The following is a 25881-nucleotide window of genomic DNA, read 5'->3' on the forward strand; positions in this document are numbered from 1 at the left end:
ACAGCAGGAGGCAACTGGGAGGCCTGAAGCTCCCCAGCGTCTTTAGGCTATGGCTTTGTAACCTCTGCCTGCTGGGGCCCTTGTGGTTCCAGAGTCACAATAGTTTGGATACCATTTGGGTAATTTGGATGAACTATTTGGGTAACTTTTATTAACACATTTAACTTGGCTAGCAAAGGAAGCAACATGGCAGATCTGAGGGTGTTCTTCCCACCCCTCTCTACACTTCATAGTGGAGCTTTTGCTTTGCCCTTGTTAAAGCCATGGTAATGACTATGAGAGTACCACGAATCATTTTCCCTCCTTCTCAACGCTACCTCTCATTCTGATTGTAGTTTAGTTCTGAGGCTCAGATGTGTTTTGTTCTGCTTTCTTTTTCTTTACCAATGCTCTTTTACAAAAGTATTTCCGTTTGGACACCCATTTTATTTCTCTTTTCTTCCTCAATTCCCAATTCCTTTGAAAGTTAATATTATATATTTCACATGGTCGGGTTTGGCATTTTTTTCACAGACAGTTGATAATAATGAGGACATAAAAAATACTTTGACAAATTATTAGGTCATTCCCAGATAAATCACTTAAAAATGTTTTGTATTTTGAAAAGATAATGTATGGAAAAAAAAGGGTGATGTATGCACCTGGTGAGTTCAGGCTGTTCAAATGGTTGAACAGTGAGAAGGAAATCTCCTTTTCACCTTATTCCTCATTTCCTCTCTTTGGAGTCAACCACAGGTATTAATTTTACTAATTTCTATTTTATCCTTCTGGAGGTAGTCTATGCATATATAGGCAGATAAGCCTATTTTTTATAAGATTTAAAATGCATGTTTTGGGACTCTGGGGTAGTATTTATATTTTTTGGAAGTTGTGAGTGAGGCTGGTAGTATTTACACTTTATGAAGTGTGGTAATTTACCATAAAATTTTTTGGTGAAGTAAATATTGATCTTGCATACCAGCATAAGGCTATATCTTGCACCTCTTCCACTCTTCATGGTCAGACATGGCCTATTTTCTGTTTCCAGTTGTGTTGAGTTTCACACTAATTTTGACCTGACCTTGGGAACAGAAAGTACAAATTGATAGCCATTGAGGTTACTTAGGTGACTGGGCTGAGCACCTTATCCTCCAACTTGCACTTTTACCAAGTGCTTTATGAAAGCATATTATAGTCAGGATTTGAGGCACAAAGGAGTTGAGATTTTCACAGGCACACTCCATGACTTGGTAATGGAAACAAGCAACATCACCCCGGATTCCTGGCTCCCTGGCTTTAAGCACCAATTCAGCACACTTTTACAAATGTATTAGACCTCTGCCAACTGTAGAAGGTAGTCAGATGTTATTTGACACTGGTTCTTTCCAGAAAGTCATAGATTACCCCTCCACCTCCAAAAACACCTTTTAAAAGTCTGCAGTTAAAGATCTTCTTCCGTCCTGTATGTCCTCATTTTTCAATCTATTTGGTTTTCAGTTTTCCTTTCCCACCTACTGTTCCTCCTCGAACTGCCCCAACAGATTTTGAGTAGATTTATGTCACTGATCCATTTTGCAATCTTAATGTTCTAATTCAAAACCCATGTATTATTGTGTACACTATCTGCGTGCCTGGAATGCTGTTCCAATAGAGTATCCTGGAAAATGACCAATGAAGGTGACTGGCATTGCTTTTAAGTCTTTAGGAAAAAAAAAAAAAAAGCAGACTATTTGGAAGCATTGTGAAAGCATGGGGCCATAAGGAGTAACTTTTAAGTTCCCATGATTCCTTGCTTACTAACACTTATTTTGACTTGCATATGTTTCGAACCTCACCATCCCTCATATCAATTTTAATAATATAATAGCCAGTTATTTAACCAGCAAAAGCCAGTTTATTTGGGAATAGCCAGAGGATTTGCAATTTGAGATATGCAAACTGTGGCAGACCACAGGCAAATCCAGAGAACAAGGAAGGGGAACTTGCTTTTATAGGGGAAATGAGGGGAGGGGGAGTGTGTTATAACCAAACAGTCCATTGGAGGAAGCTGGGAGTCCAAAGTATGGAGGTTGGTTGGGCTGCTGTGGTCTCTGATTGGCTGGGCTGTCCTTGAGCAAAGAGTTTTCTTCTTCCCGCTGCGTAGTAAAGTAGGCAACACTTTCCTGTCAGAGATGTAGGCCTCCATCTCTTCCCATTTGGAGTCATTAATGTTGCATGGCAGGGGTGAGGGCTCTGCCTATAGGTCTGTCCAGACTCCAGTTTTAGCTGAGGTTTCTTTAATTCCACACTCAGTTTGTCTGTATTTAAATTGTGTAGGGCTTCCCTGGTGGCGCAGTGGTTGAGAGTCCGCCTGCCGATGCAGGGGACACGGGTTCGTGCCCCGGTCTGGGAAGATCCCACATGCCGTGGAGCCTGTGCTCCGCAACGGGAGAGGCCACAGCAGTGAGAGGCCCGCGTACCGCAAATAAATAAATAAATAAATAAATAAATCGTGTATAAGATTATTGCCCTTGGATTGAAGAGGTTGGAGTTTAAGTGATTCTGAAGCTCAGTTAAAAGATGCTATTTAAACTCGGTGACTATTATTTTGACACTGACAGTTCAGCACCCTCCCACACACTGTTTATTCTTTTGAACGGCCAGTTGTATGGAAGGTAGCAGTGTAACTTCTTTGACTTTTTGTTAAACATTCCTGAAAATTCTGTTGGCATTCTGCTTGAGACAGGTCTTTGATAAGAACTATGATGCCTGTCACTAGTGGCATAGCACCTGCTCTGTGTTTTATGCTGTTGGTGATGAGTTTACATTGAAAAAGAACCTTTCCACCTGAAAGTTCCTGGAGTCCTAGATGAACCCACACAGTTCACTTTTGACACAGTGCTGGGATAGAGGACAGCAGCATATACTTACCACTCTGGATAGAAAGAACAAACTCTCTTGTCCTAAAACAGGCTCTGTTCTTAAGCTCCCAAATGATGACCCTGACCGAGGGCAGCCCTATATTTTCAAGGTAACTTGTGATATACTTGTTATGAAATGTATTACATAGGCTAAACTTTGATAAATTAAGTACAGGTAAAACTTTGGGACAAGGGCTCAATGAGTGTCTACTCTGTGTTCTAGGCATTTGTGAATTGATTTCACAAAGTACAATACTCGTGGTCCTGGTAGTAATCTAGAAAATGGGCCAAGTTTAAAGACCACTTGTATATTTATGCCCTTTTCAAATTCTTGTTACAAACCCAAGAGGAAAATTTTAGCTCATCCATAGTGGGAAAATTGGAGTAGAGAGAGGTTAGATAACTAGCTTATGTTTTACCCAGCTAGTAAATGACGGAGCCTAAGTTTTCTGTTTATGTGCTTTCTACCATACTACAAATTCCTTTTACAATTAATAACAGTTGTGTGTTTTAGAGCTTGACAAGAGCCCTATAATCTCAATAGTGCACTTGCACATTTTAGAGCTCTACAGTAACGCTGAACTCCAAGCAGTATAGATATTAATATCTTATTTTACAGAATAAGACGTTTGAGTCCCAGAGAAATGCGCTGTCTTGCCTGATGGCACAAAACTATTAAGTGGTAGAACCGGGTGGGACTTAAACCCACTCCTGATCCTGAATCTTCTCTTTCTGCTCAGCATACTGGAGCCTCGTGATTTTAGTTCTCAGCAACATTTATTGAGCCCTTACTGTGTGTAGTGTACTCTGCCAGATGCTATGAATCAATACTGAAAAAGTAGAGTCACATAGCACTGCTCCCCTTCATAATGTAATGGTGGAGTTAGGACAATCACATGAGAAAAATACCTAACGTTCAGTATAATTAAACTGTATAAGCAAAAGTAAACCAGTGCAGCATAGTGAAGTAAATATATCACCACCAATGGTAAACAGTTTGGAGTACTATATGGGTAGTACCAAACAGCCTTTTAGAAGATTTTTAATGCTCATTCCTGCTTTTTCCTAGGACCAGGTACCAGTAGTCATTCTCAGACTTCAGACTCTCACTTGCTGCTTCTCTGTAAACTATAACCGTATTCAGTTCTCTTCTATTTTAAGAGGAAAAATCTTGGCAATTGCCCCCAGTCCTGTACTCTCTCCTGTTCCTGCCCATCTTCTTCCTCCCCTTCTCACCAAAACTTCTCAGTACAGTGAAGCTGTACACTTCACTCTCTGATCATCCCTTTTACTTTTCCGTCATGGCTTTGCTTCCTCTGCCTTTATCTTAAATATCAGTGTCCCAGAGAGTTCTAGTGCCCTACTATTCTTACTCATGATATTTCCTGATGAGGTCCAAATCTCCGCCTCTAGCTCACAGTCCTCACCCAACTTCAGACTGTTCCCCTGAAACAGATGCCTCAGATTGAACATGTATAAAATAGAATTCATCAGTTTCCTCCTTAAAGCTAGATCTCTCCATATTTTCTTTTTTCTTAGTTGTGTCACTAGTCACCTAGTCTCCTGTACTAGAAACCTGGGGGTCAGCCTTGACTCCACCTTCCCCTCAGCCCCTGTAACTCCTGAAAAGCTTGCTTTCTAAGTTGATCTTAAATCTATTTGTACTACCACTGTACCACTTTGGGCCCTCATCATCTTTCCCCTGTATTTTTGCAGCATCTAACGCTTCTCCCTGCCTGTCTTACGTGTATGCAGTGCCTAGCTTAGTACCTTATAAATAATTGATTCTCAATAAATATTTCTTGTCTGAGTAAATAAATAAATTTTGATGATTTCTTGGTTTCTTGTAGAATTTTAGGAAAGGAAGATGGATCAACCTAGTGGGAGGAGTTTTATGCAAGTATTATGTGAAAAATATAGTCCTGAAAACTTTCCTTACCGCCGTGGTCCTGGGATGGGAGTCCATGTCCCAGCCACACCTCAGGGCTCTCCTATGAAAGGTAAGAAAGATGGGGCCTAAAACACTTTTTTACTGGAGCTTACTTAGGACATTAAACCAGAATATTGCCTTATTTGCAAATGATTCCCTTTATTTTGAATTATGAGTTGAATAGTCTTTCTCCCTTGCTATGATTTCAGTGTTTTTGAAAACCTGAAAGGATTTATTTTCCTGCAGATTGGCCAAAAGGCATTTTAGTTGCACTCATAGGGTGAGAGCAATATTTGAGTGATAATATTTCAAGGAACTTGGAGGGTGCAGATAGTACAAGCTTGGCCTGTGTCCTCAGTGGCCTTACAGTTTATTGGATTACAACATATTCACATTTACAAAAATATATAATAACACAAGGTAGTTTATGTTGAGTCAAATGAACGGCACAGTGATTGGGAAAGAAATTTAGAGAGTTCATTTATAGGATCAAGAAAGGGTTCAAAGCTGTGAGATTTGAACTAACCCTTCAAGAATGTAGAATTTGGTTAGAGAGGCGATAAAGACATTCTAGGAGGGGGATTATTATGTGAGCAAAGATCTACAACTAGAAACGTGCAAGGTGTGTTTTTGGTTTGCATTTTAGCTTGACGTTGTAATTAACTGCTGTTGGAAGTAATTCTTTGTAGTGATGGGAGATGAATATTGAACAGTGTTTTAGTTCTTGTGTCCAAAGGTTACTGAATGTTTATTATTTGTCAATGCAGCTATCTTATCAATCCATATAAACTGAAACAACAGAAAGAAGTGGACTTCTTACTTGCTCATTTTTTCAGGATCCACTCCCATTCTGAGAAAATTGATTCTGTGAAAAGTACTAAGTTGAAAGTTCATATTATTTGAGGCTTCCATTAATGAAGTACACTTTTGTGAGCCTTGGCTTTATACCAAATGGGAAAAGAGTGGGTGAATTCTCATATTTATCCTTTTTATTAGAGATAGGAAGAGTGATTTTATTGACATATTTTTGAACAAGCAATAGTGTGACTGAATTCATTGAATGGTTTAAGACTTTAGAACATTTTCTCTCATGATGATTATATATTTTTAAAAGTCTGATTTTCATAAGGGACAAATTCTACATGGATATGAAAGGGGAATGATTGATGGACAAGTACGGGAGAAAGATATAGATTTTTAAATGGATCCACGTAAGCGAGGAAGATCCCTTGAGTGATATGAAGAACAGAAGTGCTTTAGCAGGTAGACCATCTAATGGTTTGAGATAATTTCCAAAGGCAACAAAAGGTGAAAATACAAATCAGACAGAAAAGAGCTATCCAGAATGATACTTTTGAACTAAATTAAGAAAAGAAAGAATTGAGGCCAATAAGAACACAGTGGTAGCCCTGACATGAATCACATGGATCTAGTGTCACATGGTAAGGTGACAGCATGGATGATGGTTCTGTTGTTGGTAGTTGAGATAAACAATGCTGCCAGGAGGTGTAACCTGAAGGACTTTTTGCGGGTACTGGTCTAGTACTTCTGATCTCCTGGGCCATATTTCGCCGTCTGTCTCCCCTTAGAATTCAGTACCCTCGGAGCCCAGCATATCTTATATTTTCAAGGTCCTTGTGTAATTTCACACAATTTGATTTTGATTCCTGGTGGCTGAATGTATGTAGACAAGAATTAGGCTGACGTAGAAAGTATTTTGTTTCTTCCATGATTCAGATCGCCTCAACCTCCCAAGTGTACTGGTGTTGAACAGCTGTGGAATTACCTGTGCAGGAGATGAAAAAGAAATTGCTGCCTTCTGTGCTCATGTGTCAGAACTAGATCTTTCTGACAACAAACTCGAAGACTGGCACGAGGTAAAGTTCTTATACTGCTGCATTTTGGTGAAGTGCAGCAATAACTCACTGTAGTATTGTTTATGTTGTTACGTACGCTGCTGAATCCTGGTTCTCACTTGAGATTCTTCTCTGTATGTCTCAAGAGAAATAACTGACTGCTTCAACTGTTTCTATGGTGATTTTTCAATGAACTTTGTGATTGCTGATTTGTTTTGCCTTAATGTGAAAAGCACTGAGGAACTTTATTCCAGGCATCAAGCGGTTAATATGACCACAGAGGTTTAGATTGCTAACAGTGCGTTCAATTCTCTACTATTTCACTAGTTTACACACATCCTGTGCCCGTTCTCTGCTACTGCTTCAGCATCTATTGCTATAAATTGACATAAAAATGACTGGAGCTCGAAACTAAGGTTATAAAAATATTTATTCTTGTTACTGAAATTTATTCCAAATCTTTTAGAACTTTTCCTTATTTTAAGTTGCACTGGTAATTTGATACAACTGATGCCTTTGACCTCAGAGTAACTCTAAACCAAGTTGCACAAACAAAAGTATTATGACATTCTCTCTTATTATTATATATAACATTACCTACCTGATTATAGCATGACCTGATAGAAGCTACCCTTAAGAATAAGAGAAAAATAGTTCTTCCTACTTAATTTAGGTTCTTATTTCCTGTTTGGAGTATTGGAAAAGTGTCCTAATGGGTTTTCCTGACTCTGGTTTTACTCTGCTTCCTCTAAGCTAACCTTCTACAGTGCTACCAGACTCCTTTTAATAAATGAAGTGTGATTATGAAACTCCTGCTTCAAGTCCCTTCACTGCTTTTCACCACCTGCAAACTATGGTCTGAACTCTCTTAAGTGTGACCCTCTATCATACGGCCCTTTGCTATTTCTAGAGTTTTATCTCCATCTTTAGCCATGTGCTTTTCTTGCAGCTCATGATAAATGTGGACATGAAAAGCTTCCTTGCTTTTATTCATTCTAAATCTACTGTTCTCTTTCTCCTCTGTCTACCCAGTTGCTTCCTATGTATCTTTCAAGACTTGGCCCAAGTTGCTGTTCCTCTCAAACTTTCCCTGACTCTCATTCAGGCAGAATTAGATTATCCTAACACCTGTATCATGTTGCTATAAAGGGATTCATTACAATGTAGCACAATCATTTGCTTACTTGACAGTTTTCCTACTAGACCATGAGCTTATCCAGGGTTTTGTTTTTTATCATCAGCACTGGCATTCTAGGCATTCAGATGTTTACTGAATGCCTTAATGAATAAATGATTATATCTTAAGGTTTGATCAGACCCACTTGTTCTAACTCTTCCTGTGATCTTAAGACATTCACTTAATCCTTTATTATCCATAAGACAGGACTGTTGATAAAACTAATCATCGAGACACTTGGTAGATATTAAATATGATACAGATTCCAAGACAGCTTTCTTGTTTAAGAAAAATCTATCTATAACCCATTTTTCTTTAGCTTTTCTTATATTCATCTATTTCATAGTCTTGTTTAATCTGGTACCTGTGCTACCAGTTATATTTCCTATTTTTATTAAGATGTTTACCAAAATTCTTTGAGATGCACGTCACTTGATTTCTAAGTCATGTGTTAATATATACAGATTTACTTGGCTGTTCCAAGAAACAGTCTCTATTTGTCCATATACTTATTGATCGAGTTACTTATCCAAGCAACTGTTATAGTTCACTGTTCAACACATTACAATCTGTGCCTTCCGGGTCCTTTGAGATGCTGAATTGACATGCATGCTCTGTCCACATGCACAGATGCAAAGAGAGCGACCTTGTTCATCCTCCTTCTCTACAGTTCCCTCAGGAGTCCTGCTGAGCCTCTGGTGAGATTTCTGACCTGCATGGGTGACAAGTCAGACCAGCTCTTACCCTGAGTCATTTCAGCTCCTGTGTTCACAGGCTGATTCCCCTAAATTTATTCCTTTGGGAGTAAACATTTCATAAAGGTGTTGTGCTTTGTGCTTTGACCTATATTTTGACCACATACATAAGCTTTTGCTAACTGGTAGAAACAGTTTAATAGTGATATAGTTGCTACCTCAGAAGAACAATGTGTGTCAACATGGATCAGAACACAAGAGTTTACACCAGGTAATTTGGCCTTTTCTCTGCTTAGACAAAGGTCTCCACTGAATATTTTCCAGCTCACATTGACAGATACAGCCAGAGGGTCACGTGTTTATTTGTATTCTGTTGGTGCTCGGTTTGTATATTCCTGTAAGTGCCCTCTAGTCTGATTTCAGGCAGTTTTCAAATGAATGTTTGTTGCTGCTACCTTTCAGGTTTCCATTTATTTTTGTTTTCATCATTCCTTTATGTTTTGTCCTTAGCCTTAACTGTAGTTGGTCCCAATCTTCTAGAATATATATCAGAACACAGAAAGATGGGAGAAGTACTGCCAGCGAAAGAATATTGATTTTTAGGATTGATTAAACCCCTTGCCAAGCTGCACAATGCCTCGTAGGTCACAGTTTTAAGACATTACATTGCAACCCATTGCAACCCATGTATTTGATTACCCAGAAGATCATTTGTCCCTGGCCATTAACTAAGTTTATTTCAGCCAGTATTTGATATACCAACGTGGAACAGAATAATCTAGTTGGTTCTTTTAGTGTTTTTGAATGATCACTAATGTTATGAGTATCTTCTTTTATAGTTTAAACTACTGGCTGCTTTATATTCAGAGACTAATATAAAAATGAGTGAGAAGTGTAATGCTTTGGGGAGAGGCAAAGATTTGTCTCCGTCCATCTAAAACTGGGCATCTATGTATAAAAAAAAATGACGCATTTTTTAGCTTTTGATTTGAATTTTTTGGCTAAGTAGATTTTTGTCTGACTTTTCCCAAGGTACCTCTTGTTTCCTCCTTTCCTTATCAAAACCATTTTATAAAAGACATTACACTAAGCAGTTGAGAGGAGGGAGGAATTCACCATGGGTGAGATAGAGAATAGCTTGGGTATAAATTACAGATTGTTATCTTACTACCCTTTCGCCATTTTTCTTAAAACTTTAGTTTCTTCCTTCTCAAAAGTGAGAGTAGAGGGTCCTCTATTAAATCATAGAGGTTTGGAGATCTAAAAGGTGATCTAAGTTCATCCCCATGTTTCTGCACATGAGTGTCCTGAACTCACTCCAGCTAGAAGCGTCTTTATTTTTTATTTATTTATTTTTTTTGCGGCACGCGGGCCTGTCACCACGGCGGCCTCTCCCGCCGTGGAGCACAGGCTCCGGACGCGCAGACTCAGCGGCCATGGCTCACGGGCCCAGCCGCTCCGCTGGCACGCGGGATCCTCCCGGACCGGGGCACGAACCCGTGTCCCCCGCATCGGCAGGCGGACTCTCAACCACTGCGCCACCAGGGAAGCCCGAAGCGTCTTTATTTTTAGAATTTAAAAAAGAGAAGTCAGTATACTGCCCTAGACACTCACTGAATAATAATAGCCTTTACTATTAAGATATTTTCTACCATGAATAAATTTACCTGTGTAATGAATACAGTATTTTCCAGAATATTATCATTAATTTAAGGTTACACAAAATCCTTTTTAATTTTAACCTTTTTTTTTTTTGCGGTACGCGGGCCTCTCACTGCCGCGGCCTCCCCCGTTGCGGAGCACAGGCTCCGGACGTGCAGGCTCAGCGGCCATGGCTCATGGGCCCAGCCGCTCCGCGGCATGTGGGATCCTCCCGGACCGGGGCACGAACCCGCGTCCCCTGCATCGGCAGGCGGACTCTCAAGCGTCTTTATTTTTAGAATTTAAAAAAGAGAAGTCAGTATACTGCCCTAGACACTCACTGAATAATAATAGCCTTTACTATTAAGATATTTTCTACCATGAATAAATTTACCTGTGTAATGAATACAGTATTTTCCAGAATATTATCATTAATTTAAGGTTACACAAAATCCTTTTTAATTTTAACCTTTTTTTTTTTTGCGGTACGCGGGCCTCTCACTGCCGCGGCCTCCCCCGTTGCGGAGCACAGGCTCCGGACGTGCAGGCTCAGCGGCCATGGCTCATGGGCCCAGCCGCTCCGCGGCATGTGGGATCCTCCCGGACCGGGGTACAAACCGGCGTCCCCTGCATCGGCAGGCGGGCTGGTCAGCCACTTGCCACCAGGGAAGCCCTAATTTTAACCTTTTAAAGAAAATATTTACTTCTAACATATTATTTTTCCTGCTTGGATTATAAAACTATAGTCCAATTTTATCTTTTTTAGGATATTCTAGGGCTGATGAGTCATTATTTTAAATCTTTATTCTCATTGGACAGTAGTGCAGATGCAGACTATGAAGATCATCACATCATGTATCTGCTAGCTTTGGGAATTCTTTCAGAAATTGCTTCAAAGACTCTGATAGCCTCCACTTTCGGGGGTGTTTTCTTCTTTATTACAAAAATAAAATATGAAGGGTTGTGGTTAGCAAAGGTTTATGTGTTGTTTACTTAACTAGGGTTGTACCTATAATTAGCAGTTATTCTCCATGCTGTAGTTGGAGCACAATTCCTTTTCATCTTTTTTTTGCCCTTAAAAGAGGTGAAGCATAGCTAGTCATCATCTTATGTATGAAAGGCCTTCATATATTGGTATCCAGGTGGTAGACTGCAGTGAAGGATTGGTCCTTGTGTGGACTGTTTAGCTGTGTTGTGGCCACACACTAAACTTCAAATCCTAGCCATATATCACACAAATGCTTGTTACCATTTGGTCACAGAAGAGACCAAACAGGAGAATATATGCTGACTGGTATGAATCTTTTACATTTTAAACTGAAGCCTAGTATATTTTCCTCTGAAAGATAGTTTAGTTGTTCATTTATAAAATGAAAATAAATATGGTACTGCTGCAGAGGGTGTGTTAGAATAGATGAACTAGTGTGTGTGAAGACCATTCCCTCTTACATACTTCTCCGAACCTTCTTGGAATTAATTTACTTCTCACTGATTTTAGAGCTCCTAAGCTGTACAGTACATAGTACACAGACCTAATGTAAAGTGCAGACTGCCTTTTCTTTCTCCCCGTAGTCCTCGACACTGGATACATTTTTGTCATTACCTATGGAGCTCTGAAAAGAAACAGGTATCCAGGTCCCAACCATGAAGCCCGTCCCACCTGTGAAGCTTCTGATTCAATAGTTTATGGTGGCTCCTGGGAATCAGTATATTTTTAAAATTCTACTAATTATTTTAAATATGACATATTTAAAGAAATGTGATATGACATATAATCAGGGTTGAGATGCTGGTTCATACTGTACATATCGTATTAGTCATAGTTACATTTATTAAATGATTTTGTGCCATTAATTTGATCAACAAACATTAAGTGCCCACTTTTCAGTAGTGAACCAGGTAAGTACTATGCCAGCTTTTACATTCTCTTGGGCAGTAGGTAAGGAAACAAGTTTCTAAAATATGTACCAGTCACTGTTAAGTGCTTTACACATGTATCTCATCTAATCCTACCAACAATACTGTAAAATAGATGGGAACTGTTTTCTCTAGTTTACAAATAAGGAAACTGAGATTTGGAAAGGTCAAGTAACTTGTCAAGCCACACAGCTAGGAAGTGTTAGAACCTGGTTTGAGTCCAGGTTTTCTGATTCTAAAACCAAATCCTAACTATTCTGTTCTACTTCTTTTCTCATAACTTTCAGTTACCATGTTGCCTGGCTGATTGATGCTTAATACATTTACTGGGCTTCTAGTGTTTATATCATACTTGTTTAAGCTCGTTCTTCATTTTTTCTGGTTATATCTATGATTTACTTGTGGTGGTGTATTGGAAATAACAATGGCTCTGATTTTTAAATCCTAGGTTTGGCTTTTGTGACTCTGAAATCTTACTCAAATTATTTAACATCTCCGAGCCTCAGTTTCCTCACTTATTAAAATAAAAGAATATCAGTTATCTTGCAAGTTGTTTTGAGAATTTAGTGAAATAAGTTATATTTTAAAAAACCTAGTACAATGCAGAGCAAATAGTTAAGGTCAGTAATCAGTAAAGCTCATTTCCTTTTTTTTTTCTGTCTACCAAGTTGCTAGCTAAATCATTAAATTGATGATCATGTTTTCTCTTTTATAATATAGTTATGGATGCTTTTTATTTCTGAGTAAATGTATTTTAAAGCTTGGTGCATCTTTGAACCAAGCCAAAACTGTTTTCTAAGTGATTGTGACTGTGTGATCAATTTTGAATACCTGAATTGTTACCATGTAGTCTTTAATAAACCTTCAATTAGCCTTAATATTCTGCTGAGGATGGAAGGAAGGAGATATTCAAAGAGAATTACTGTACATGACCCAATCCCAGCTCTTTAAAACTTGTAGCCTAAAATGTCATCTAAATGATCTTTTCTCCAAAATATCATGTAGTGATATCGAAGAGAATATTATACAGAGTAGAATCAAAAACTTTGCCAAAGGTAACATGGAAAATTTTTCCTTTCTACCATTAATTTTCAGTTATGCTACTATTTCATAGAAGAGATTAAATTATTTACCATGATTTGTCGCAATTATTTATGCCTCTCTGTCACTAAATAGGACTCCATAATGCAAATGGCCCTTTGCCTGGAGACCCACTCACTTAGGTTTTCTTGAGTATGATTGTTGTTTAAAAGCTCTGATTACTGCCTGATATGCTTTTCCTTTTTTTCTCCACAGGTCAGTAAAATTGTGTCAAATGTTCCCCAGTTGGAGTTTCTAAACCTGAGTTCCAACCCTCTGAATTTATCGGTTTTAGAAAGAACGTGTGCTGGGTCCTTCTCCGGGGTTCGAAAACTTGTTCTCAACAACAGCAAAGCTTCTTGGGAGACAGTCCACACGATACTGCAGGAGTTACCAGAGTAAGCCCAGAGAGCATGATGGAGAGGGAGCCATGTTGCCGTCTGTGTTAGTACATAGAGTTACTGCTGGTCTCCCATCTCAGAAATACTAGAACTGCAGATTGAATGGAGAATGAGGTTAGAAAAATGAAGTAATTAAATGAGGCTGTGAGGGTAATCTAGTAACATTTTCATTGGAATACTTGTTCAGTGTTGGGTAGCACCAAGACATGGGATATGTCATCCTTTGGCGAGAAGATATCCCTGAGAAGCACTTATCGTTTCGAGATCAACCCAGCCTTTTTCCATTTTAATCTTCTGATTACCTGATTCCAGAATTTTGCCTCAGCACTTTTCTTTGGGAGGGAAAAAAAATCATAGTGTCTCTAAAATATATTAACGCTCAGATGATTAAGTGCCTAGCTTGCATGATGGGAAAATGGACCTAGTATTCCTTTCAGTAATTTAAGCAGGAAATTATACTTTTGTCTGTCAGCTTAGGAATGCTCTGTTATGTTTTGTTTGTATCTCTCTTCGTATATATGCACATAAGTATGAAAAGGAAGTAGTTTAAAGAAATATATGAAGCCGTAGAGTCTCCTTGACTGTCTAAAAACGGAAGTTCTGAAAGCCTTTCAGAATCTGGTCTCAACTTACTCAGTCCATCTTAGTTTCTCACTCTCCCTCTAATGAGATTGGTTTTCTCACTGCATGCAACATCTAGCATGGCATGGAATGAGCTTTTAAATCCCATTTCCACTTACTATCCTTATGACCTCTGATAAACTTTTGTCTATAAAATGAACATGATTGTCTATGAAATTGCAGAAATAGAAGTATAGCCTATAAAGCACCTGCACAGGACCGGACACAGGGTAGGAGTTCAATAAATGATAGTTATTCTTTCTTTTTCTACATACTTGTTCATGTTGTTTCTAGCATTTCCTTCTGTGTCCTCTCAGTTTACCCAAGTCTACCCCTCCTTCAAGGCCATGCATCCTTTCCTGACGATTCCAACCACAATTTCAATCCTATTCCTACACGAAGTGCTGTTGTACTTACAGTTAGTGCTGCTGCTTCATTCAGCACTTATTTACTTAAGCACAAAAGTAATTTAGTACTGGGTTATGTCATTCTCTGCTGTTTTATGTATTTTAGGTTTTGTCTTCCCAGCTGTATTTTAAGCTTCAGAAAGACATCTTTATAATTTTCTCTACAACACCTAGCAGAGTCTCATACATAGTAGGCGCTTATTTATTGAATGACTGAAAACAGGTGCAGAGTAGAAACTTAACTGCTTTAAACAATGAAATATTTCCTTTTTTCTCTGCAGTTTGGAAGAGCTCTTCCTGTGCCTTAATGACTATGAAACAGTGTCTTGTCCTTCTATTTGCTGTCCTTCTCTTAAGCTACTACATATAACAGACAATAACCTCCAAGACTGGACTGAAATACGCAAGTTAGGAGTTATGTTTCCTTCACTGGATACCCTCGTCCTGGCCAACAACCATTTGAATGCTATTGAGGAGCCTGATGATTCATTGGCTAGGTTGTTTCCTAATCTGCGATCCATCAGCCTCCACAAGGCAGGTGAGGAGCAGGCTTGTTCTCATTCTACATGCAGATTGATCTGAACTTATGCATGAAATACAGTGAAAGTGTATTTCTGTCAGTCACAGCTCTGCCTTCTTACAGGATGAATTTCAAGAGTGACATGCAGATGCCTATATTTTTGTAATAAATTTATTTATCTAATTTATTTATTTTTGGCTGTGTTGGGTCTTAGTTGCTGCGCACGGGCTTTCTCTGGTTGCGGCGAGCGGGGGCTACTCTTCGCTGCAGTGCACCGGCTTCTCATTGTGGTGGCTTCTCTTGTTGTGGAGCTCGGGCTCTAGGCATATGGGCTTCCGTAGCTGTGGCTCGCAGGCTCAGTAGTTGTGGCTCGCGGGCTCTAGAGCACAGGCGCAGTAGTTGTGGCGCACGGGCTTAGTTGCTCCGCGGCATGTGGGATCTTCCCAGACCAGGGCTCGAACCCGTGTCCCCTGCACTGGCAGGCGGATTCTTAACCACTGTGCCACCAGGGAAGCCTGCAGATGCCTAATGATTAGCTAAATTTAAGGCATTCATTTCCATAAATGCTCTGATAAATATCAGCATTTATCAAATATTCGTTTGGCATAGCATTATATTAGCTATTAATATTTTGTATATTTGATGGAAGCAAGAGACTTGTCACCATCTTTAAAAAATTCTTGAAGTTTATGTGCAGCAAGGTAGGGAACCCGTGTCCCCTGCACTGGCAGGGGGATTCTTAACCACTGTGCCACCAGGGAAGCCTGCAGATGCCTAATGATTAGCTAAATTTAAGGCATTCATTTCCATAAATGCTCTGATAAATATCAGCATTTATCAAATATTCGTTTGGCATAGCATTATATTAGCTATTAATATTTTGTATATTAAAGGGGTCATGCTATGAAAGGAGTGAAATGAAATTGATGAACTGGATAGTAAAAGGCAGGGTAAAAAGAGTACAGAGAATTACAGACTAAACTTTTGTCTTGATTTAGGTTGAGGAATCCCAACCTGCTATGGCTTTCAAATTCTCATTCCTTTTCTAGTGTTTACATATAATTGATTACCAGTTTGTTGCCATCTGATTCTGTATATCACAGTAATGAATATTTTAGCCTATTTTTAAAAATTAATAAGCCTTATTTTTTAGAGTCTTTATATTCACAGCAAAACTGGGCAGAGAGTACACAGAGCTCCCGTATACTCCCCGCCCTACATGGGAACAACCTCCCCCGCTATCAACATCCCAACACCTAAGAGACACCTTTCCGTTTACCTGCATTGACACGTCATCATCCAAAGGCCATGGTTTACATCAGGGCTCACTCTTGGTGTTGTGCATTCTGTGGGTTTGGGCAAATGTGTAGTGACACACATTGTAGTATTGTACATAATACATAGCTTACTGCCCGAACCATCTTCTGTGCCTATTCATCCCTCCCTTCCCCCTAATCCCTGGCAACCGCTTATCTTTCTGCTGTCTCCGTAGTTTTGCCTCTTCCAGAATGTCATATAGTTGGAATCATACTGGCTTCTTTCACTTACTATTACATATTTAAATTTCCTCCATGGCTTAATAGAATGTTCCTTTTTTAGCACTAAATAATATTCCATTGTCTGGATGTACCACAGTTTATTTATCTACTCACAAACTGAAGGACATCATGATTGCTTCCAAGTTTTGGTTTAATTAGTAAAGCTCCATGTGCAGGTTTTTGTGTGGACGTAAGTTTTCAGTTCATTTGGGTGAATAACAAAGAGTGCAGTTGCTAGATCATATGGTAAGAGTACGTGTAGTTTTGAAATAAGCCGCCGAACTCCTTTCCAAAGTGGCTGTATCATTTTGCATTGCACCAGCAATGGATGAGACTTCCTGTTGCTCCACATCCTTTTTTTTTTTTTTTTTTCAGTTTCAACATTTATTAGCATCTTGCTTCCTGTATTTATCCCCCATACTGTTTTCATTTCAGCCTTAAAATCTTTAGTATGTATCTTTAACAGATAAAACATACTGTCTTAATCTACAACAACCCTTTTACCTGGACCTCATTTTTTTCTATTGTTCCTTTCTACATTTATGTTGTTCCACATCCTTGACAGCATTTGGTGCTGTGAGTGTTTTGGCCTTTGGCCATTCTAATATGTGTATAGTGGTATCTCATTGTTGTTTTAATTTGCATTTTCCTGATGGCATATGATGTGGAACATCTTCTCATATGCTTTACTTGCCATCTGTATATCTTCTTTGGCGAGGTGTCTGTTCAGGTTTTCCACCCATTTTTTAATCGGATTGTTCATTTTCTTGTTGTTGAGTTTTAAGGGTTCTTTGTATATTTTATCAGTATGCCTTTAGCAAATGCATTCTCCCAGTGTATGGATTTTCTTCTCATTCTCTTGGTATTGTCTTTCAGCCTATTTTTAAAACAACTACATAAGTAAAAATAATTCTGACCTATAACTGAAACGGTTTATTCCACCACGGAGATTATAAGGGCGGGAATTAAGTCTTAAAAACAAGTGATTTGCATAAGGAAGCAGTTTATTTCACAACTTGACATCCCTTGAGCTAACTCTATTCTCCTAGATGGCAATGCCATTCTGAAGGGAAGAGGACAGTGACCTGGGATAATTTTTGCACCAGGGTCCTCACAAACTGCTCCTCTGCCTTTACCCTTGCTGAAGGTTGATAGAAATAGGAAGGGACTACGTTGTTTTCTGCAGTGGATTTAATGTGTTGTAAAACTGACCAGCTTCATCATTACAGGGATATTTTTCCTACCAGTGCCAAGGATGATACATTTGTTCACAGCTATAGGAAGAGTTTCCTTTTAGGTCTGAACAATCTTAATTTGTTTCATGTTTTCCTACCCAAGGGTTCAGTTTTTTTGTTTTTGATTTTGTTTGTTTGTTCTAAATTTTGAACCTGTTTTCCCTGTCCCCAAAATGAGGACAGTTGAAAGATGATATTTAGTTTTGGGTTCTATTGACCTTGCCCATTTTAGTGTTTGTTAGGTAGAAATTTACTCTGGCAGTGTCCACTCTGATCAACAGTTATGTTCTCTGAGTCTCTGTCTGATGAAAGAGTTGATCACATCGCTTTTTCAATTATGTAATCATGGCATCCATCCTGCTTATTAAACCACCAGTGACCCCCTTTACCAGCCATTTGGGTGGAGAATCAGTAGATGAGTGGATGTTGGAGAATAAAGGGCGTCCTTTGAGCACTGGGATCACAGGGATAAGAGAGGTTACAGGGGAGTTTTTATGGTGTTTTATTCCATTCTTTCCTTGGATAAAGAAAAATTTCAGGATCTCTAACTAGTTTATGATCATTTTAACATTTCAGAACCTGTTAATGGAAATAAATTTTTTTGCTATGCTTATCTTCTCATTTGTGTGCTTTTCTGGATTTACTTAAGCAGTATATTTCTCAAATTAGGTTTGCAGTCCTGGGAAGACATTGACAAACTAAACTCATTCCCTAAACTCGAAGAAGTGAGGTTGTTAGGAATTCCTCTTCTTCAGCCATATACCACCGAGGAGCGAAGGAAATTGGTGATAGCCAGGTCTGTTGTACTGATTATTCTGCTTTCTTTTCTCGGGGCTCTGTTGTTTCATTAAAGGGATAATGCACTGTTTGGGGGTGAGGGGAGCACACCGTATGTTTCTCCATCTCTAGAACAGACTGCTTAAAGGAGCTGCTTCTGTAGCTCCAAATCCTAGAAGAAAAGGAATGCAATATGATGAGAAAAATGTGAAATATGATTGATCTGCCAAGACCCCTGAAAAATTTCCTCACAAGTCGATTCTATTTTTATACTTTTCAGTATTTACAATATTTGAAATCCTGTTTGGGGTCATGAAGAAGAAGTAGGTATAATAGGGAATCAACTCTATTTTAGTTACCCTCATTTTCTGTGTTAACATAGAAGTCATTTAAAGTGTAAATACCTGAAAATTGGGCTGTTTCATTAGTGTAAAACTTAAGAGAGTAGCATCTGTGTTCTCTTCTTCAATGTAGATTGACTTCAGTGTGACCACCACGCTGTTACCTTCTTCCTCGGACTCCCCAGCCTTTCGTGTCTCAGCCTCTGCCTCCCCCACACTACTGAAATGTCCCATGAGGGTTTATTTCTGTATGTGTCTTTAGCAGCAGTAAGGCTTGACTAAGGTGTAAAGGGCCACGGAGTTTTGATTTGTTCTCTCGTGTACTATACATAGTAGCTTTGACAGGGGAACAGTAGGCTTAAAGTTCCCTAAAGAAGAGTGGTTCTATAAACCACTTTGATCTTTCTGACCAACTAATACCTACCAGATCTTTACTGCTTTCCAGCTGTTAACATCCACGGTAATATCCCACTGAAGAAATAAATTTCAGCATACTTTTCTTCTACGAAGAGTAAGTCTTGCAGGCCTTGTAGTTTATTTTCTTTACACAGTTCTTTTGTAAATATAATAAATGAATTCCTGAACTATATGACCAACCTGTACTGACTGCTTTGTAGACCTGTGCTGTCCAGTATGGTACCATCAGCCATGGGGGACTTTTGAGCACTTGAAATCATGGCTAGTCTGAATTGAAATGTGCCGTAAGTGAAAAAGACACACTGGATTTCAAACACTTTATATGAAAAAAAGAACATTTAAGTATTAAATTAAGAACATTTAAGTATCTTAGTTATTTTTTTAGTATTGATTATAGATTGAAATGATTGTATCCTGGATATATTGGGTTAAATATAATATACTATTAAAATTAATCTTATCTGTTTTATTTTTACTTTTGAAAATATGGCTACTAGAGAATTTAAAATTACGTGTGTGGCTTGCACGATACTTAAGTTGGACTGTGCTGCCTAGGATCTTATTTTGAAAGGTGAGGTATGGTTATAAAAGGTCAGTTGTCACATCAAAAATGAAACTTTAGATATTTTTGGTCCTTTTATTTTATACCATGTTAGTTCATGCTGGTAGTTGTACACAAGCAGAGCTACATCAGATGAGTCCTTTCAAGATAATAAGACTGGGCCTCAAACCAATAATTTTATTTCTAAGTCTCAATATTTTTATTATGTCTCTTTTGCTTTTTATTTATAGATTGCCATCGGTTTCCAAACTTAACGGCAGTGTTGTCACTGATGGTGAGCGAGAAGATTCTGAGAGATTTTTTATTCGTTACTATGTGGATGTTCCACAGGAAGAAGTGCCATTCAGGTAAAAATCCCCTATCAGCTTAGCAACACTTGAGCAAGTATTGAGGCAACCTAAGAACTATTGATTTAGAGCAAAATCTCATAATTTGTTGTTGGACTCTCTTAGAGAACTTTGGTGATAGGTTAAAAAATAAAGGAAGAAACGCAAAAAGCAAACCTGCTTTATCTCATTTTCCACAGTGTATTTCTTCTAGCCTTGCACTTGTATTAAGAATGGTTGGGTAAGTACGTATTTGACTACTTCTAGTAGTTCCCACTCCGTGTTCCTTATCATCAATTCCTTTTTGATCCTCTTCTCCAGGAGCACATTTTCACCCATCTGCAAAACTGGTTTCTTCTTTCACATTGCATCTGCTTTTAAGATATACTATGTTCTGCAGTTTGGAAGATTTGACAAATGTGCACGAGGTTTAGAGAATATGAGAAAGGGACTAGAAAATAGACTCCTGAGGAAATATTAAAGGAATTAGGATAGTTGAGTAGGAATAGAAATGCTGAGGCCTAAATTAGTACCTTTAAGTATATGAAAAGTAAATATGTATTGTTTGGTGAGAAACTACCTTTAATATTCTGTAAATGTAAAAGGAAATGTAGCAGATATGATATATGTAAATATAAGGGGAAAAAAAAACCCAGACAGGTTTCTGGGTGTTGGAAACTAGAATCAGTTACCCCCAAATTTATATTCTTTTCTTAATGACTTTAAGAATAATACGAAATCCCATTCAGCAGCTAGGTAGGGAGGGATATGACTGCCTTTTTAACACAACCCAGAAATGTTAGGTTAAACCGCATGAAAATTTTGGGGGGTTAAAACAAATGGTCTGTTAACCTTTGATTCAGTCTAACGTATTAGTAGAAGAAGTGAATATTCTGGCTTTGAGCACACGTCTGTCATTATAGTTTCCTTACCTTCCGGTCTGCTACAGGAAGTAGTATATTCATAGGCAGTAAATTGTTTCTGTCCCTGATGTGGCATAATTATCCTAAAGTGCATTTATGCCTCTGTAGTAGTCAGTGTGCTTGACTGCATGTTATAGAAATCATCTTTAATCAGGGGAGGACTTTACTGGAGAGATATTGAGAAACTAAAAGAATTGCTAGGTGGGCTAGAGAACCTGGTTTAGACAGGAACCAAGGGAGGCAAGGATAGCCAAGGTTTCGACTTACAGTCACAACGCTGGACTTAACCACTGAACACTTGCAGCTGTGTCATGGATTTTTGATTTCCCCATAAGTGCTGAATATAATCTCTCGCTGACCTTTGCTTCATTCCCTAAGGGTCAAAACTATGCATCTGACCAATTGATTGGGTATGTTTAAGGCATTTGCCCACACTCTGTCTCCCAAGAGATAGGGAAGACAGATTATCTTCTCCACTTTGGCTTCTGCAGTGAGAGGTAGAATCTTGCTTCCCCTGATCTTGGGACTTCCCCCCAAATAGGAACAACTGAGCAAAAAGAATGTCTACTATAGTCTGACACTTTTGACTTTCCCCATAGTTATATATTAAAAATTATTCTTACCTATCCTAATAAATCCCTTGTATAAATGAAAACACATTTCTCTCTCCCTGAAATGAGATAACCTATTCTAATCCTACATAGACTGTGAGCAATTAGCTACTGCCAAAGATTTATACAGTCAAGGTATTTTACTTACCACTCTGGCCTTGCTGCCTATTTATGTAATTATGCCTCCTTTCCCACTCACTAGTAGTTAGAGGCCACTGCTTGGTCTCCTCCTTCCTTCTTTTTTTTTTTTATTCTTATTAGTTATCCATTTTATACACATCAGTGTATACATGTCAATCCCAATCTCCCAATTCATCCCACCACCACCCACACCCCCTGCCACTTTCCCCCCTTGGTGTCCATACGTTTGTTCTCTACATCCGTGTCTCAATTTCTGCCCTGCAAACCAGTTCATCTGTACCATTTTTCTATGTTCCACATATATACGTTAATATACGATATTTGTTTTTCTCTTTCTGACTTGCTTCACTCTGTGTGACAGTCTCTAGATCCATCCACATCTCTACAAATGACCCAATTTCGTTCCTTTTTATGCCTGAGTAATATTCCATTGTATATATGTACCACATCTTCTTTATCCATTCATCTGTCGATGGGCATTTAGGTTGCTTCCATGACCTGGCTATTGTAAATAGTGCTGCAGTGAACACTGGGCTGCATGTGTCTTTTTGAATTATGGTTTTCTCTGGGTATATGCCCAGTAGTGGGATTGCTAGGTCATATGGTAGCTCCATTTTTAGTTTTTTAAGGAACCTCCATACTGTTCTCCATAGTGGCTGTATCAATTTACATTCCCACCAACAGTGCAAGAGGGTTCCCTTTTCTCCACACCCTCTCCAGCGTTTGTTGTTTGTAGCTTTTCTCATGATGCCCATTCTAACTGGTGTGAGTTTTGATTTGCATCTCTAATAATTAGTGATGTTGAGCAGCTTTTCACGTGCTTCTTGGCCATCTGTATGTCCTCTTTAGAGAAATGTCTATTTAGGTCTTCTCCCCATTTTTGGATTGGGTTGTTCGTTTTTTTAATATTGAGCTACATCAGCTGCTTATGTACGTTTGCAAATATTTTCTCCCATTCTGGGGGGTTTCTTTTCGTCTTGTTTATGGTTTCCTTTGCTGTGCAAAAGCTTTTAAGTTTCATTAGGTCCCATTTGTTTATTTTTGTTTTTATTTCTGTTACTCTAAGAGGTGGATCAAAAAAGATCTTGCTGTGATTTATGTCAAAGAGTGTTCTTCCTATGTTTCCCCATAAGAGTTTTATAGTGTCCCATCGTACATTTAGGTCTCTAATCTATTTTGAGTTTATTTTTGTGTATGGTGTTAGGGAGTGTTCTAATTTCATTCTTTTACATGTAGCTGTCCAGTTTTCCCAGAACCGCTTATTGAAGAGGCTCTCCTTTCTCCATTGTATATCCTTGCCTCCTTTGTCATAGATTAGTTAAACATAGGTGCGTGGGTTTATCTCTGGGCTTTCCATCTTGTTCCATTGATCTATAGTTCTGTTTTTGTGCCAGTACCATATTGTCTTGTTTACTGTAGCTTTGTGGTATAGTCTGAAGTCAGGGAGTCTGATTACTCCAGCTCTGCTTTTTTGCCTATTTGGGGTCTTTTGTGTCTCCATACAAATTTTAAGATTTTTTTGTTCTAGTTCTGTAAAAAAATGCCATTGGTAACTTAATAGGGATTGCATTGAATCTGTAGATTGCTTTGGGTAGTAGAGTCATTTTCACAATGTTGATTCTTCCAATCCAAGAACATGGTATGTCTCTCCATCTGTTGGTATCATCTTTAATTTCTTTCATCAGTGTCTTATAGTTTTCTGCACACAGGTTTTCTGTCTCCCTAGGTAGCTTTACTCCTAGGTATTTTCTTCTTTTTGTTGCAGTGGTAAATGGGAGGGTTTCCTTAATTTCTCTTTCAGATTTTTCATCATTAGTATATAGGAATGCAAGAGATTTCTGTGCATTAATTTTGTATCCTGCAACTTTACTAAATTCATTGATTAGCTCTAGTAGTTTTCTGGTGGCATCTTTAGGATGCTCTATGTATAGTATCATGTCATCTGCAAACAGTGACAGTTTTACTTCTTCTTTTCCAATTTGTATTCCTTTTATTTCTTTTTCTTCTGTGATTGCCGTGGCTAGGACTTCCAAAACTATGTTGAATAATAGTGGTGAGAGTGGACATCCTTTTCTTGTACCTGATCTTAGAGGACGTGCTTTCAGTTTTTCACCATTGAGAATGATGTTTGCCGTGGGTTTGTCATATATGGCCTTTATTATGCCACTTTCTGGACAGTTTTTTTCATAAATGGGTGTTGAATTTTGTGAGAAGCTTCTTCTGCATCTATTGAGATGATCATATGGTTTTTCTTCTTCAGTTTGTTAATATGGTGCATCACATTGATTTGCGTATATTGAAGAATCCTTGCATCCCTGGGATAAATCCCACTTGTTCATGGTGTATGATCCTTTTAATGTGTTGTTGGATTCTATTTGCTAGTATTTTGTTGAGGATTTTTGCATCTATATTCATCAGTGATATTGGTCTGTAATTTTCTTTTTTTGTAGTATCTTTGTTTGGTTTTGGTGTCAGGGTGCTGGTGGCCCTGTAGAATGAGTTTGGGAGTGTCCCTTCCTCCGAAATTTTTTGGAAGATTTTGAGAAGAATGGGTGGTTAACTCTTCTCTAAATGTTTGATAGAATTCGCCTGTGAAGCCATCTGGGCCTGGACTTTTCGTTTGTTGGAAGATTTTTAATCACCGTTTCAATTTCATTACTTGTGATTGGTCTGTTCATGTTTTCTGTTTCTTCCTGGTTCAGTCTTGGAAGGTTATACCTTTCTAAGAATTTGTCCATTTCTTCCAGGTTGTCTATTTTATTGGCATAGAGTTGCTTGTAGTAGTCTCTTAGGATGCTTTGTATTTCTGCGATGTCTGTTGTAACTTCTCCTTTTTCATTTCTAATTTTATTGATTTGAGTCCTCTTCCTCTTTTTCTTGATGAGTCTGGCTAATGGTTTATCAATTTTGTTTATCTTCTTAGAGACAGCATTTAGTTTTATTGATCTTTGCTAATGTTTTCTTTGTTTGTATTTCATTTATTTTTGCTCTGATCTTGATGATTTCCTTCCTTCTGCTAACTTCGGGTTTTGTTTGTTCTTCCTTCTCTAGTTCCTTTAGGTGTAAGGTTAGATTGTTTATTTGAGATTTTTCTTGTTCCTTGAGGTAGGCTTGTATAGCTATAAACTTCCCTCTTAGAACTGCTTTTGCTGCATCCCATAGGTTTTGGATTGTTGTGTTTTCATAGTCATTTGTCTCTAGGTATTTTTTGATTTCCTCTTTGTTTTCTTCAGTGATCTCTTGGTTATTTAGTAACGTATTGTTTAGCCTCCATGTGTTTGGGTTTTTTACGTTTTTTTCCCCGTAATTGATTTCTAATCTCATAGCATTGTGGTCAGAAAAGATGCTTGATATGATTTCAATTTTCTTAAATTTACTGTGCTTGATTTGTGACCCAGGATGTGATCTACCCTGGAGAATGTTCCGTGACACTTGAGAAGAAAGTGTAATCTGCTATTTTTAGATGGAATGTCCTATAAATATCAATTAAGTCTGTCTGGTCTGTTGTGTCATTTAAAGCTTGTTGCCTTATTAATTTCTGTTTGGACGATCTGTCCATTGGTGTAAGTGAGGTGTTAAAGTCCCCCACTATTATTGTGTTACTGTCTATTTCCTCTTTTATAGCTGTTAGCATTTGCCTTATGTATTGAGGTGCTCCTATGTTGGGTGCATATATATTTATAATTGTTATATCTTCTTCTTGGATTGATCCCTTGATCATTATGTAGTGTCCTTCCTTGTCTCTTGTAACATTCTTTATTTTAAAGTCTATTTTATCTGATATGAGTACTGCTACTCCAGCTTCCTTTTGACTTCCATTTGCATGGAATATCTTTTTCCATCCCCTCACTTTCACTCTGTATGTGTCCCTAGGTCTGAAGTGGGT

The 25881-nt window shown here is 38.4% G+C and overlaps 1 protein-coding gene across 2 annotated transcripts in view; it reads left to right on the plus strand.

Moving 5' to 3' along the window:
• The window catches only part of TBCEL (tubulin folding cofactor E like), an 80304-nt gene that overhangs the window by 16611 nt on the left and 37812 nt on the right, over positions 1-25881 (plus strand). For both annotated transcript variants that reach the window (XM_007450612.1, XM_007450611.1), the window contains exons 2-7: positions 4730-4879; positions 6547-6686; positions 13392-13573; positions 14886-15142; positions 18567-18693; positions 20225-20341. In XM_007450612.1, the coding sequence (XP_007450674.1) occupies positions 4747-4879; positions 6547-6686; positions 13392-13573; positions 14886-15142; positions 18567-18693; positions 20225-20341 (956 nt within the window). In that variant the 5' untranslated portion in view covers positions 4730-4746. The remainder of the gene's footprint in view (positions 1-4729; positions 4880-6546; positions 6687-13391; positions 13574-14885; positions 15143-18566; positions 18694-20224; positions 20342-25881) is intronic.

Source organism: Lipotes vexillifer, unplaced genomic scaffold (genome assembly GCF_000442215.2).
Source record: "Lipotes vexillifer unplaced genomic scaffold, Lipotes_vexillifer_v1.1 scaffold352, whole genome shotgun sequence".
In the NCBI taxonomy this organism is placed as follows: domain Eukaryota; kingdom Metazoa; phylum Chordata; class Mammalia; order Artiodactyla; family Lipotidae; genus Lipotes; species Lipotes vexillifer.